Source organism: Monodelphis domestica, chromosome 1 (genome assembly GCF_027887165.1).
Source record: "Monodelphis domestica isolate mMonDom1 chromosome 1, mMonDom1.pri, whole genome shotgun sequence".
Classification (NCBI taxonomy): Eukaryota; Metazoa; Chordata; class Mammalia; order Didelphimorphia; family Didelphidae; genus Monodelphis; species Monodelphis domestica.
This window is the reverse complement of record NC_077227.1, coordinates 290,857,240-290,871,173: the sequence shown is the minus strand read 5'-3', so window position 1 is coordinate 290,871,173 and position 13,934 is coordinate 290,857,240. Positions and strand designations below refer to the sequence as shown.

Genomic DNA, 13,934 nt, shown 5'->3' with positions numbered 1-13,934 from the left:
AAGAACCTATATGCTCTACAATATTCTTTTATGTACTAAAGTATTTATAGTAGCTCTCCTTGTGGTGGCAAACAACTAGAAACTGAGGGGAGGTAGCACTCATCATTTGGATGCCTGAACAAGTTGTGGCATATGATTGTGATAGAGTACTACTGTGCTGTAAGAAATGATGATCAGGTTGATTTTAGAAAAATATGGGAACACTTGCATGAAGAGTTAACAAACAGAAACCAAGATAATGATGTATACAGTAAAAGCAATACTGTCTGAAGAGTAATTATGAGTGACTAAGCTATTTTGAGTAATGTGGATGTTCCACTCAACTATAAAGACCTATGAAGATGAAAGAACTGATATATGGAATTATGTACTGTATGGTTTTACATATCTATCTGTGTCAGATGTTGGTCTTCTCTAGTGAAGGGAAGGAGGGAAAGAGGAAGACATTTTGGAACTTAAAATTTAACCAAAAAAATTAAATTTAAAAAATAAGGAAGAATCATTTCAACAACTGAGTGCTTAAATAGACTAGAAATGGAAAGAAACTTTAAGCAGGGAGATCAACTAGTAAATTATTACAATAGTCCAAGCAAATGGAAGCAGGGATAGAAAAGAGAAGGGGGCATATAGTAGAGAGAGACTGAAGGAAAAATTAACAAAACTTGACAACAAATTGGATTTGGGGAAGGTAAGAGTGAAGAGTTGGAAGAGGAAGCCTGTAAAAAGCCTACACTGACAATTTATGATGATGAAAAAATGGCATTCATTTATATTTCTCATAACTATTTCTAAATGGTAATTTCACTCTCTTTAACAAATCATAGCCAAAATTTACTCAGCATTGTCAACTTCTAAAATATGCATTTAATTAACGTGTTTACAAGCAACTTTACTGAATAATATCTGCAATGTGTATTTATGTCAAATGCTAAAATTATATGTAATCACTAATCTTAAATTGCTATATAAGTATTATTATTACCAGCAATAGTTGCAACTTCAGCAGAAATAGGCTGTTGGTTAAGACTGCTTGTTTCAGAATCTATTTGCAACGTAGTTAAACTTGCCACTTCTAGTTCTTCTGAATTTTGCTGATGTCCTAAATTTGATTCAACCTCAGATAGTGCCCCAGCATCAACTCCAAAGCCAAAATCTATAAAAAGGAAAGATTCAAATGCAAATTAATCAAGTGTAAAATAACAATTTATAAAATTTATGTGGAAGAGACTAGAAAAAATATCAGATATACTAACCCACTGTTCAATAAACCTAATTAAATAAATTACTTCAGAAAAACTTGTTTGACAAGAGCTGCTAGAAAAGCACTTATTTTAACTTAAATCATACTATTTAATACTTTACTTTTAATACATACTAAAACTGTAGGAGAGAATAAAAAAAAAAACCTTTCACTACTACGACTGGGGTGGTGGTGGTAATTCTTACCTTAAAAAGAGATCATACGAGAAAGCTTACAATTTTTACTGTATAAAATTAAATAGCTTCTACATAAACAAAAATCAATGAAGTTAGGTTAAGAAAAATGGTAAACCAAGAAAAAAATCTTTATATCAAATTTCTGATAAAAAGAAATTAACATAGCTAGGTGATTCAGTAGATAGTGTTCAGCTTGGAGTCATGAAGACCTGAGTTCAAATATGGTCTCTGACACATACTAGTTGTGTAATACTGAGCAAGTCAATTAACCTCTGTTTGCCTTAATCCACTAGAGAAGCAAATATTAAGCCAATCCAGTAACTTTGCCAACAAAACTCCATATGGGGTTACAAAAAGTCAAACATGGATGAATGACTGGATAACAATAACACCACAATTATATAAGGTCAAGAGCTGCTCCCTAATTTAAAAAATGTTCAAAGAATATCAAAAGCTTTTGAAAGAATTACAAACTATCAACAATGACATGCACTAAATCAATAATCAAAAATGTGAATTTTCAAACCTTTTGAGGGTTTAACTCACATTATTCAAAGTTGCTAGTGGTGACAAGAATCATGAAGAGTCAATGTTGGAGAGGCTGTAGGAAGCCAATCATATTACTATACTGTTGGTATACCTATGTTCTGGTCAAACTGGTCTACTAACTGCTCCTTGAATGTAACAAAGACATCTATGCAAATTTACATTGGCTCTCTCTACTCCCCACAATGAACTGTCTCATTTCTTTGTCTCAAATACCCTAGAACTACCCTCAAGGCTTATTTCAAGTGCCATGTTATCTGTGGATCTCTCTAGAGAGGGCTTTCTACCTTATCAAATTAATGTTTATTTAATTATTTGTGCATTCAATTATCTGTAGCCATCCAAGAAAATATAAGTTCCTTACATGTAAAGGCTATCTTCGTAGTACCCATAGCTAGAAGGACAATATTTTGAATAGATCTCAGAGCTCATCTTTTCCATGCTCTTTTATTTTAAAGATCAGGAAATCAAACTCCAAGAAGTTCAGTACCCTGCCCTACATGAGAGGTACTATCTCCCTGATTCCAAGGACTTCCCATTGCATATCAAGTACTCTGCTTATAGTTACTTTAAAAAAAAATGGGAAACTTGCCATTCAAAGGGAAGCACTTTTGTGGTTCATACATGGTATACATCTGTGGTATAAATAGAGTATATTACAAATCTTTGTGTCATTTAACATTATAATTCTGTCATAACTTCTTATCCTTTCATATTTCCCTCTGTTTCATTCTTACTAAACCTATTCTTTTTTTCCACTTTAAAATCTTTTACTCTCTAGGATAAGAATTGTCTTTCTACTAATTTACAGCACTGAAAGTGGGATATTCTACTAGTATTCAGAATGCACAGAATATACAAAGCGGTGCAAATGTCAGTTAATAACTTAAAACAGAACAAAGATGGGGGAGACACCTTTTGTGATACTTCTATAAACTAAGACATACTCATAATATTCTATGTGGTACCTGTATAGACATCTTCTAGACAATTAACAGTAGGAAAACAGGAAAAATTAACAAAATTATAATGTTAAATAGAAAACCAGATACTTGCTGTCAAATTTCCGGCCATCATACTGGAAAGCACCAAATGAATCTGAATGGCTATCTGAGCTGATAAGGTCACTGCTTCCTGCACTGGCAGGAGAGGTCCACTCTGAGGGCACACCTGGGTCATCTATAGGACGCATTTGATTCTGCTTGTTCAGTATATCAGGGAGATCTTTTGGGACTTCAAGACTGCCTGGACTGCTCCCTCTTCTTGTCATATTCTAAAATGAAAGATCATCATGTTTGTTTCATCTGAAAGATATTTTCCATCCTCATCTGACAATGTTTCCAAGATATTTCAAAATGATCCATGATTTAAATGGTGTTAACATTCTTCTCCATTGACCTGTATTAGAACTCATCCGACAACTGATTAGTTAGTGTTCATTACCACAGCCAAAGCATTTCATCATTTGATAGCAACTCTCTAGTAATAAGCCTCTCAAGGGATAACTAGAGTGGACTTTGGACAGAAGACAGTGCATCTTCTGAACCTGTTTTAAAAGTCTTCCCATTTTGGTTGGACTATCCAGGGTTTTTGTACAGCTGACAATCCTTTAAATAAATAAGGATCATTTAACATTATAATGAATTTAAGAGAAGAATTTTATATAATAATATAACCAAAATAAAATATGGATTTTTATTATTTTTTAGAAGGAAAAAACACACTGGGAGGGCATAGCAAAAATGGTGGAGAAGGTATATACCCACCTAATATCTACCAAATGACCCTCAAAAAAAACAATGCTATAATACCTCATAACAAATTCTGGAGTAGCATCACCCACAAAAAGATGGAATAAAATAAAATTTCAGCCTAAAACAACTTAGAAGGCCATCATAAAAGATTTATTGCACTTTATTTATTTATTTAACCATTTATTTATTTGTTGCTCACTCATTTATTTATCTATTTATTTATTTATTTACTTATTTATTCATTCATTCATTCATTTATTTGCTTATTCATTCATTCATTTATTTATTTGTTCATTCATTCATTCACTCATTCATTCATTCATTCATTCATTTATTTGTTTGTTTGTTTATTGTATTTGTTGAAATGTAGCTCAATGCAGCACAACTAAAGCATATTGCACTGTGGCAACAAGCCCTGGGGGCAGCTGAATTGGAAGCAAAGGATTCTTGGTCGCTCAGTCACAGATGATAAAAGGCAAAGGGGGGAGGGTTAGACAATTGCATGGAATGATATAGGGATCCCTTTGCTCGCTCTGGGTGCAAGAAACTTGTTGCATTACCTATACACAGAACTAGTTCATGGGTATAGTCTCAGGGTGTGGAAGAACTCTAGTACACACCAATGCTTATAGCCACAGGGGTGCAAGGGACCTTGGTCAGAATTTCAAGGTATACGTTATTCACAAGCAAAGAGCACAGTCTCAGAGTTCTAATAAACACATCCCTTCTTAGATCATACTGCCTTGAAAGAACTAAAAACAGTATTATCTTTAAAGGTAGCTGCACAAAGAACTTGAAACTTGGAACAGTCCTCTTTTCACTATAGGTACAGAGTCCAACATTAATAGTATCTTTTTTAAAAGAAGAAAAAGGCTGGAAAATGAGCTAACAATTAAAAAAATGAAACATAAAACATAGAAAGTTATTTGGGTGACAGGGAAGACCATAACACGAACTCAGAAGAATACAACAAAGTCAATACTGCTGCATATAAAACCTTAAAAAAAAAAATGAATTGCTCTCAAGCTCAAAAAGAATTAATGGAGAAGCTCAAAAAGAATTTTAAAAATTAAATAAGAAAGATGAAAAACTGGGAAAAGGAATGAGAAACACAGAGGAAAATTATGAAAAAAGAGTCAACAGCTTGGTAAAGGAGGGTAGAAAAAATAATGAAGAAATTAATACCATAAAATACAGAATAGGCCAATTGGTAGAAGAGGCATTAAAATTCAATGAAGAAAAGAACTCATTAAACAGCGGAACTGGCCAAATGGAAAAATATATACAAAAATTCACTAAAGAGAAGAACTTCTTAAGAGGCAAAGTATGCCATATTGAAAAAAGACATGAAAAAAATTCCCTGAGGAAAATGTTTCTTTAAAAAGTAAAATTGACCAAATGGAAAAGGAGGTACAAAGCTCCCTCAAGAAAATAATGTCATAAAAGTTAGAATTAGACAATGGAAGCTAATGACTCTATGAGATATCAAGAAAAAAATCAAACAGTCAAAAGAATGAAAATATAGAAGAAAATGTGAAATATATAATGGGAAAAACAAATGATGTGAAAAATGAATCCAGGAGTGATAATTTAAGAATTATCGGGCTACTTGAAAGCCATAGTAAAAAAAAAAAACAAACAACCCAAAACCTTAAGACATCATCTTTCTAGAAATTATCAAGGAGAAATGCCGTGACATTCAAGAAACAGAAGATAAAATAGAAATTGTAAGAATCCACTGATCAACTATTGAAAGACGTACTCAAAGGATAACTCCCAGGAATAGTAATTCCAAATTCGAAAACTCTCAGGTCAAGGAGAAAATACTGCAAGGAGCCAAAAAGAAACAATTCAAATATCATGGAACCACAGTCAAGATAACAAAAGATTTAGGGGCGTCTACATTAAAAGATAAGAGGGACTGGAATATGATACTCCAGAGGGCAAAGGAGCTAGGACTTCAACAAAGAATCATTTATCCAGTATAACTAAACATAATTCTTCAGGGGAGAAAATGGAAATTCAGTGAAATAAAGAACTTCCAAACATTCCTGATGAAAAGACCAGAGCTGAATGGAAAATTTGACTCTCAAATACAAGACTCAAGAGAATTATAAAGAAAGAGAAATCAAAAGACATTCAATAAGATTAAACTGTGATCATCTCCCCTTCAGGTGAAGATGATAACTGTAATACAAAAGAACTTTATTAGGGTAGTTGGAATGAGTATATAATGGGTCAAGATGGCAACCTAGAAGCAGCAGAAGTTCAGACCTCTGAAAATGCTTCCTTACCGATCACAAACTGAATGCTCGTAGGGGAATGAAAATCAAACCTAATAACAAGATGGAGCCAAGGAACCCTCCTGCTGGACTCAATTCAAAAAGTATCCCCCCCCCCAAAACCAGAATATAAGAACACTCCAGTTTAAGGGGAAGGCAGAAGGAAGGTCCCAGGACCCCTAACCCCCCACCTAGAATGCCAAGTCTCCAGCGGCAGCAGGAAACTCTGGGCGAGCAAAAGCACTTGTCTGGAGGGTAGACATTGCGGGCAGGGCTGTGCCAGGCTCAGAGCATCAAACACAGGTGGCAGGGAAGGAGCCGGAGAGGGAGGGAAGAGTGGGAAACCTGGTCAGAGTGGGGCGGGGTCCCTACATATTTCTCCAGCTTTCCAGGATGTTTTGGCCTCAGAGCACACCTAGTCTAATCCAGCTGAACTTAATCCCATCAAAAGTCTTCAGAGGTCAGGGAAGCCCAAGCTCCAACACCCATCCCCCACAGACTACAGGAAAGATCTCCTGACAAAGCTCCAAGAGGGGAGACTGACAGAAAGCCACCAAACCAAAAAAAAAATGAGAGGAATAAGAGCAAAGACAAATACAGTGAGCAAAGAAGGGGTAAATATGAGCAAACAACATAAAAAGAAGAAAGAAATTACAATTGACAGCTTCTGAACAGACAAAGAACTAAGAGCAAATGGAACAGAGGAGGAAGCAAGCAATAAAACAGAAATCCCAGCGAAATGGATACAGGCTTTGGAAGAACTCAAAATGCAATTCAAAACAAAATTAAGAGAGGCTGAAGACACTAGGGAAAAGAATTTAAAAACTAAGATAAGTCATCTGGAAACAGAAAATAGTGTCTTGAAAGCCAAAATCAACCAGAATGAAAATGAGGCAAAGGAGATGAAAGATGAGGCAAAGAAGATGAAGGATGAAGTAAAGGGAATAAAAGATGACCTCCAAAGAAAATAAGACCAGAAGGAGAAGGATGACCAAAAAGCCAGGGATGAAATCCAATCTGTAAGAACCAGAATACAACAACTAGAACTAAGTGACCTCACTAGGCAGCAGGACACTATGAACCAAAACTAAAAGAATGAAAAAATTGAGGAAAATATGAAGCATCTCATTCACAAAACAGAGGATTTAGAAAATCATTCGAGGAGAGACAATTTAATAATCATTAGTCAATCAGAAGATCATGACAAAAGAAAAAGCCTGGATATAATGCTACAGGAAATTATCCAAGAAAACTGCCCTGATATTCTAGAACAAGAGGGAAAAGTGGAGATTGACAGAATGCACAGATCACCTCCTGTACTTAATCCACAACTGACAACACCCAGGAATGTTATAGCCAAATTTAAGAACTACCAGACCAAAGAAAAGATATTACAAGCTGCCAAGAAGAAATCATTCAGACATCGTAGAACCACAATGATGATATCGCAGGATCTGGCTGCATTCACTAAAGGACTGAAAGGCATGGAATATGATATTATGGAAAGTAAGGGAACTAGGTCTACAACCAAGAATCAACTATTCAGCAAAACTGACTATATTCTTATAGGGGAAAGTATGGTCAATCAACAAAATAGAAGAATTCCAAAAATTAGTAAAGAAAAGACTAGACCTGAACAGAAAATTTGATGCCCAAGCACAGACCTCAAGAGAATCATCAAAAGGTAATTAAAAAAGAGGGAAAAAAGTAAAACAAAACAAAACAAAACAACCCCCCCTTTATTTTAAGAGACTCAATAAGTTAATATACTATGTATCCCTATAAGAAAAGAGGACATTGGTAACTCTTAAAAATTTCTGTTATCACTTGGGCAGCTAGAAGAATTACACTTAGAGGGAACAGTGATAAAACTCTATAGGATGAAATGACAAGACAAATAGGTATATAGATAATATGTATGCATAAATGCATATAAATGTGTGTGTGTGTATATATATACATATATATATATATACACACATACAACTAGAGCTAAAAAAAGGGGTTAATACTAAAAGAAATGGGAAAAGAAACAAATGGGGATAAATTTATATGTCACAAAGAAGCTCATGGCAGGAGTGGGGAGAACATCAACACACTGGAAAGGTAAAGTGAATGGAGATAGGAAATACCAAACTCTTACATGCATTGAAATTGACCCAAAGAGGGAAGAACAATCCAATCCATTAGGTCAGAGAATAGATTTGTGCCCTACAGGGGAGTAGTAGGGTAACAAATGGACTGATGGGGAGTGAAGCATTACAAGGAAGGGAAAGGGTCTAGGGGGTAGTTTTAGAAAGACTGCAAGGAAAATAAGGATGGGGAATAAGAAGGGAAGGAATAAGAGTAGAAAGGAAAATAAAATAAGGGTGGGAACTAGGGGGACTGATTAAAAACAAACAATGGTGTAGAAAGAAATAATGAAAGAAGAAAAGGCAGGACCAGGAATAAAAATCAAAATGCTGGGAAATAAACATCTAGTAATCAACTCTGAATGTGAATGGAATGAACTTACCCATAAAATGCAAGAGAATTGCAGAGTGGATTAGAAACCAAAACCCCACCATATGCTGTCTTCAAGAAACACACGAGGAAGGTAGATATGCATAGGGTGAAAGTAAGAGAATGGAGCCAAATCTATTGGGCATCAACAGATAAAAAGAAGGCAAGAGTTGCAATCATGATATCTGACAAAGCCAAAGTAAAAATACATCTGATTAAAGAGATAGAGAAGGTAATTATATCCTGATAAAAGGCAGTATAGACAACAAGGAAACATCAGTACCCAACATATATGCACCAAATGGCATAGCATCCAAATTTCTAAAGGAGAAACTAGTAGAGCTCAAGGATGAAGTACATAGAAAAACAATACTAGTGGGCGACCTGAACCTTCCTCTATTCAAACTAGATAAATCAAACCAAAAAATAAATACGAAAGAGGTAAGAGAAGTGAATAAAATCTTAGAAAAATTAGAGTTAGTAGATATGTGGAGAAAAATAAATAGGGACAAAAAAGAATAAACCTTCTATTCAGCAGCACATGGTACATTCACAAAAATTGACCATGTATTAGGGCATAAAAAAATTGCAAACAAGTGCAAAAAGAGCAGAAATAATAAATGCAACCTTCTCAGATCACAATGCAATGAAAATAATAATTAGTAAGGGCACATGGAGAGGTAAATCAAAAATTAATTGGAAATTAAACAATACAATTCTCCAAAACTGGTTAAAGAACAAATCATAGAAAAATTAATAACTTCATTAAAGATAATGACAATGATGAGACATCCTTTGAAACTCTATGGGATGCAGCCAAAGCAGTAGTCAGGGGAAAATTGATATTCTTAAGTTCATATATTAACAAATTAGGGAGGGCAGAGGTCAATGAATTGAACATGGAAATCAAAAAACTATAAAGTGAACAAATTAAAAAGCCCCAGAAGAAAACCAAATGAGAGATCCTAAAAATTAAGGGAAAAATTAATGAAATCAAAAGTGATAAAACTATTGAACTAATAAATAAGACTAGAAGCTGGTATTTTGAAAAAACAAACAAAATAGACAAAGTATTGGTCAATATAATAAAAAAGAAGGAAAAAAGGAAACCAAATTAAGAGTATCATAGATGAAAAAGGAAAACTCACCTCCAATGAAGAGGAAATTAAGGCAATCATCATTTTGCCCAACTGTATAGCAATATATATGCCAATCTAAGTGATATGGATAAATATTTACCAAAATATAAACTGCCTAGATTAACAGAAGAAGAAATAGAATTCCTAAATAATCCCATATCAGAAAAAGAAATCCAACAGGCCATCAAAGAACTCCCTAAGAAAAAATCCCTAGCATCTGATGGATTAACAAGTGAATTCTATCAAAAATTCAAAGAACAGCTAATCCCAATACTATACCAAACTATTTGACATAATAAGTAAAGTGGAAGTACTACTAAATTCCTTTTATGACACAAATATGGTACTGATTCCAAAGTCAGGCAGGTCAAAAACGGAGAAGGAAAACTATAGACCAATCTCCCTAATGAATATAGATGCAAAAATCTTAAAAAGGATACTAGCAAAAAGACTCCAGCAAGTCATCACAAGGGTTATTCACTATGATCGGTGGGATTTATACCAGGAATGTAAGGATGGTTCAATATCAGGAAAACCATCTACATAATTTACCACATCAACAAGCAAACCGACAAAAATCACATGATTATCTCAATAGATGCAGAAAAAGCCTCTGACAAAATACAACACTCATTCCTAATGAAAACACAAGAGGGGACTTCCGGTTAAGATGGCGGCTTAGAGAAAGCTAAAGTTCAGATCTCCGGAAAACCTTTCCCGACTGATCTCAAACTATAAGCTCCTAAGGCCCCGAAATTCAAAACGATCAACAGCACAGACCCTGGGAACCCTCCTCCTGGACCTGGACCCGGATCAAAAGGTAAGGCTCCCCTCAAAAGCCAGAACCCGAGATCACTCGGACCTCAGGGGTAGGAGCGCAGAATCCAAGGCTCCGGGAAGCCGCAGCCCGGCCCGGCTCAGAGAGCAGGGTCCTCGGAACAACAACCCTCAGGGCCTTCTACCCGAGCCCCAGTGAAAGTCACTGCCTGGAGCAAGACAGCCTCACGGGCTGGATCCTGCTATCCAAGTCTCAGTGAAAGTCCCTGCCCTCGGAGCTTGGGGAAGTTGCAGCCCATCCCCCCGCAGGCCGACGAAACAGCCTCACGGCCAGCGATTCTGAAGGCAACTTCCAGAAAGCAACATGGTCCGACCCTTCCATTCCAGTTCCAGAGAGGCATATTCAGTTTAACCCAGGGAAAGCTCATAGAATCGACAATCTGCCCAGGACTAAAGCCTCTGAATACCAGACAGAGATAAGAAAAGCTAATCCTCCACATTCAGAGATGGCAAACTCCACAGAAGCACAGAAGCCCCAAAATACCAAGAAAAATAAGAAGAAAGGGGCGACTTTGGACACATTCTATGGAGCCAAAATACAAAATACATAGCAGATAGAAGATAATATACAAGAAAATGCTCCAAAACCTTCCAAAGGAAATGGAAACTCGCCACAAACCTATGAAGAATTTGAATCAGAAATGACCAAAAAGATGGAAGCCTTCTGGGAGGAAAAGTTGGAAATAATGCAAAAGAAATTCACGCATCTACAAAACCAGTATGATGAAACTGAAAAGGAAAACCAGGCTTTAAAGGCCAGAATCAGGCAGCTGGAAGACAACGATCCTGTAAAAGAGAAAGAATTAATAAAGCAAAGCCAAAATACCAAGAAATTAGAAGAGAACATAAAATATCTCACCGACAAGGTGATAGATCTGGAAAATAGAGGGAGAAGAGAGAATTTAAGAATAATTGGACTCCCAGAAAAGCCAGAAATAAACACCAAACGGGACATGGTGATAGAAGATATAATCAAAGAAAACTGCCCAGAGATTCTAGAACAAGGGGGCAATACAGCCACTGACAGAGCTCACAGAACACCTTCTACACTAAACCCCCAAAAGACAACTCCGAGGAATGTAATTGCCAAATTCCAAAGCTATCAAACAAAAGAAAAAATCCTACAGGAAGCCAGAAAAAGACAATTTAGATATAAAGGAATGCCAATCAGGGTCACACAAGACCTTGCAAGTTCTACTCTGAATGATCGTAAGGCATGGAACATGATCTTCAGAAAGGCAAGAGAGCTGGGTCTCCAACCAAGAATCAGCTACCCAGCAAAACTGACTATATACTTCCAAGGGAAAGTATGGGCATTCAACAAAATAGAAGACTTCCAGCTTTTTGCAAAGAAAAGACCAGAGCTCTGTGGAAAGTTTGATACCGAAAATCAAAGAGCAAGGAATACCTGAAAAGGTAAATATTAAGGAAAGGGGAAAAATGTTATCTTCTTCTTTTACTCAAACTCTCTTCTATAAGGACTACATTTATATCAATCTATGTATACTAACATGTGGGGAAAATGTAATGTATAAATAGGGGGTAAAGAAAGACCAAATAGAATAATCATTCTCACACAAAGATTCACATGGGAAGGGGAGGGGAAGAAAACTCCTATAAGGAGAGGAAGGGGGGGGGGTGGTTTACTTAAACCTCAATCTCAGGGAAATCAACTCTGAGAGGGAAAAACATCCAGATCCATTGGGATCTTGAATTCTATCTTACCCAACAAGGGTAAGGAGAAGGGAAAACCAAGGGGGGGAGGGGGAGAGGGAGAACAAAAAGGGAGGGAAAGAGAGGGGGGAGGGAGAGGGAAGAAAAAGGGAGGGACTAAAAAGGGAAACATCAAGGGAGGGGACAAGGGGGACTGATTCAAAGTAAATCACTGGACTAAAAGGTAGAGCCGAAGAAGAAAAGGTTAGAATTAGGGAAGGCAATCAAAATGCCAGGGAGTCCACAAGTGACAGTCATAACATTGAACGTGAATGGGATGAACTCACCCATAAAACGTAGACGAATAGCAGAATGGATTAGAATCCAAAACCCTACCATATGTTGTCTTCAAGAAACACACATGAGGCGGGTTGACACCCACAAGGTCAGAATTAAAGGATGGAGTAAGACCTTCTGGGCCTCAACTGATAGAAAGAAGGCAGGAGTGGTAATCATGATATCTGATAAAGCCAATGCAAAAATAGACCTGATCAAAAGGGATAGGGAAGGTAATTATATTTTGTTAAAAGGGACTCTAGACAACGAGGAAATATCATTAATCAACATGTATGCACCAAATAATATAGCACCCAAATTTCTAATGGAGAAACTAGGAGAATTGAAGGAAGAAATAGACAATAAAACCATACTAGTGGGAGACTTAAACCAACCATTATCAAATTTAGATAAATCAAATCAAAAAATAAATAAGAAAGAGGTAAAAGAAGTGAATGAAATCTTAGAAAAATTAGAATTAATACACATATGGAGAAAAATAAATAGGGATAAAAAGGAATACACCTTCTTCTCAGCACCACATGGCATATTCACAAAAACTGACCATACATTAGGTCACAGAAACATAGCACACAAATGCAAAAAAGCAGAAATAATGAACACAGCCTTCTCAGATCACAAGGCAATAAAAATAATGATTAGTAATGGTACATGGAAAAGCAAATCTAAAACCAATTGGAAATTAAACAATATGATACTCCAAAACCATTTAGTTAAAGAAGAAATCATAGAAACATTAATAATTTCATCGAGGAAAATGACAATGGCGAAGCATCCTTTCAAACCTTTTGGGATGCAGCCAAAGAGGTAATCAGAGGTAAATTCATATCCCTGAATGCTTATATTAACAAACAAGGGAGAGCAGAGATCAATCAATTGGAAATGCAAATGAAAAAACTCGAAAGCGATCAAATTAAAACCCCCCAGCAGAAAACCAAATTAGAAATCCTAAAAATTAAGGGAGAAATTAATAAAATAGAAAGTGATAGAACTATTGATTTAATAAATAAGACAAGAAGCTGGTACTTTGAAAAAACAAACAAAATAGACAAAGTATTGGTCAATCTAATTAAAAAAAGGAAGGAAGAAAAGCAAATTCACAGCATTAAAGATGAAAAGGGGGACAGCACCTCCAATGAAGATGAAATTACACCAATTTAGGAGAAATGGATGAATATATACAAAAATACAAACTGCCTAGACTAACAGAAGAGGAAATAGAATTCTTAAATAATCCCATATCAGAAAAAGAAATCCAACAAGCCATCAAAGAACTTCCTAAGAAAAAATCCCCAGGGCCTGATGGATTCACCTGTGAATTCTATCAAACATTCAGAGAACAGTTAATCCCAATACTATACAAACTATTTGACATAATAAGCAAAGAGGGAGTTCTACCAAACTCCTTTTACGACACAAACATGGTA

The 13,934-nt window shown here is 35.9% G+C and overlaps 1 protein-coding gene across 17 annotated transcripts in view; it reads right to left on the bottom strand.

Annotated features, from left to right (window-relative positions):
- RALGAPA1 (Ral GTPase activating protein catalytic subunit alpha 1) overlaps positions 1-13,934 on the bottom strand; it is a 314,990-nt gene that overhangs the window by 162,059 nt on the left and 138,997 nt on the right. For all 17 annotated transcript variants that reach the window (XR_008915023.1, XM_056811013.1, XM_056811018.1 and 14 more), the window contains 2 exons: positions 3,040-3,256; positions 983-1,153 (listed from right to left, as the gene is read on the bottom strand). Coding sequence is in view for 16 of the 17 variants with exons in the window: in XM_056811013.1 (XP_056666991.1) it covers positions 983-1,153; positions 3,040-3,256 (388 nt within the window). In the remaining variant the exon portion in view is untranslated. The remainder of the gene's footprint in view (positions 1-982; positions 1,154-3,039; positions 3,257-13,934) is intronic.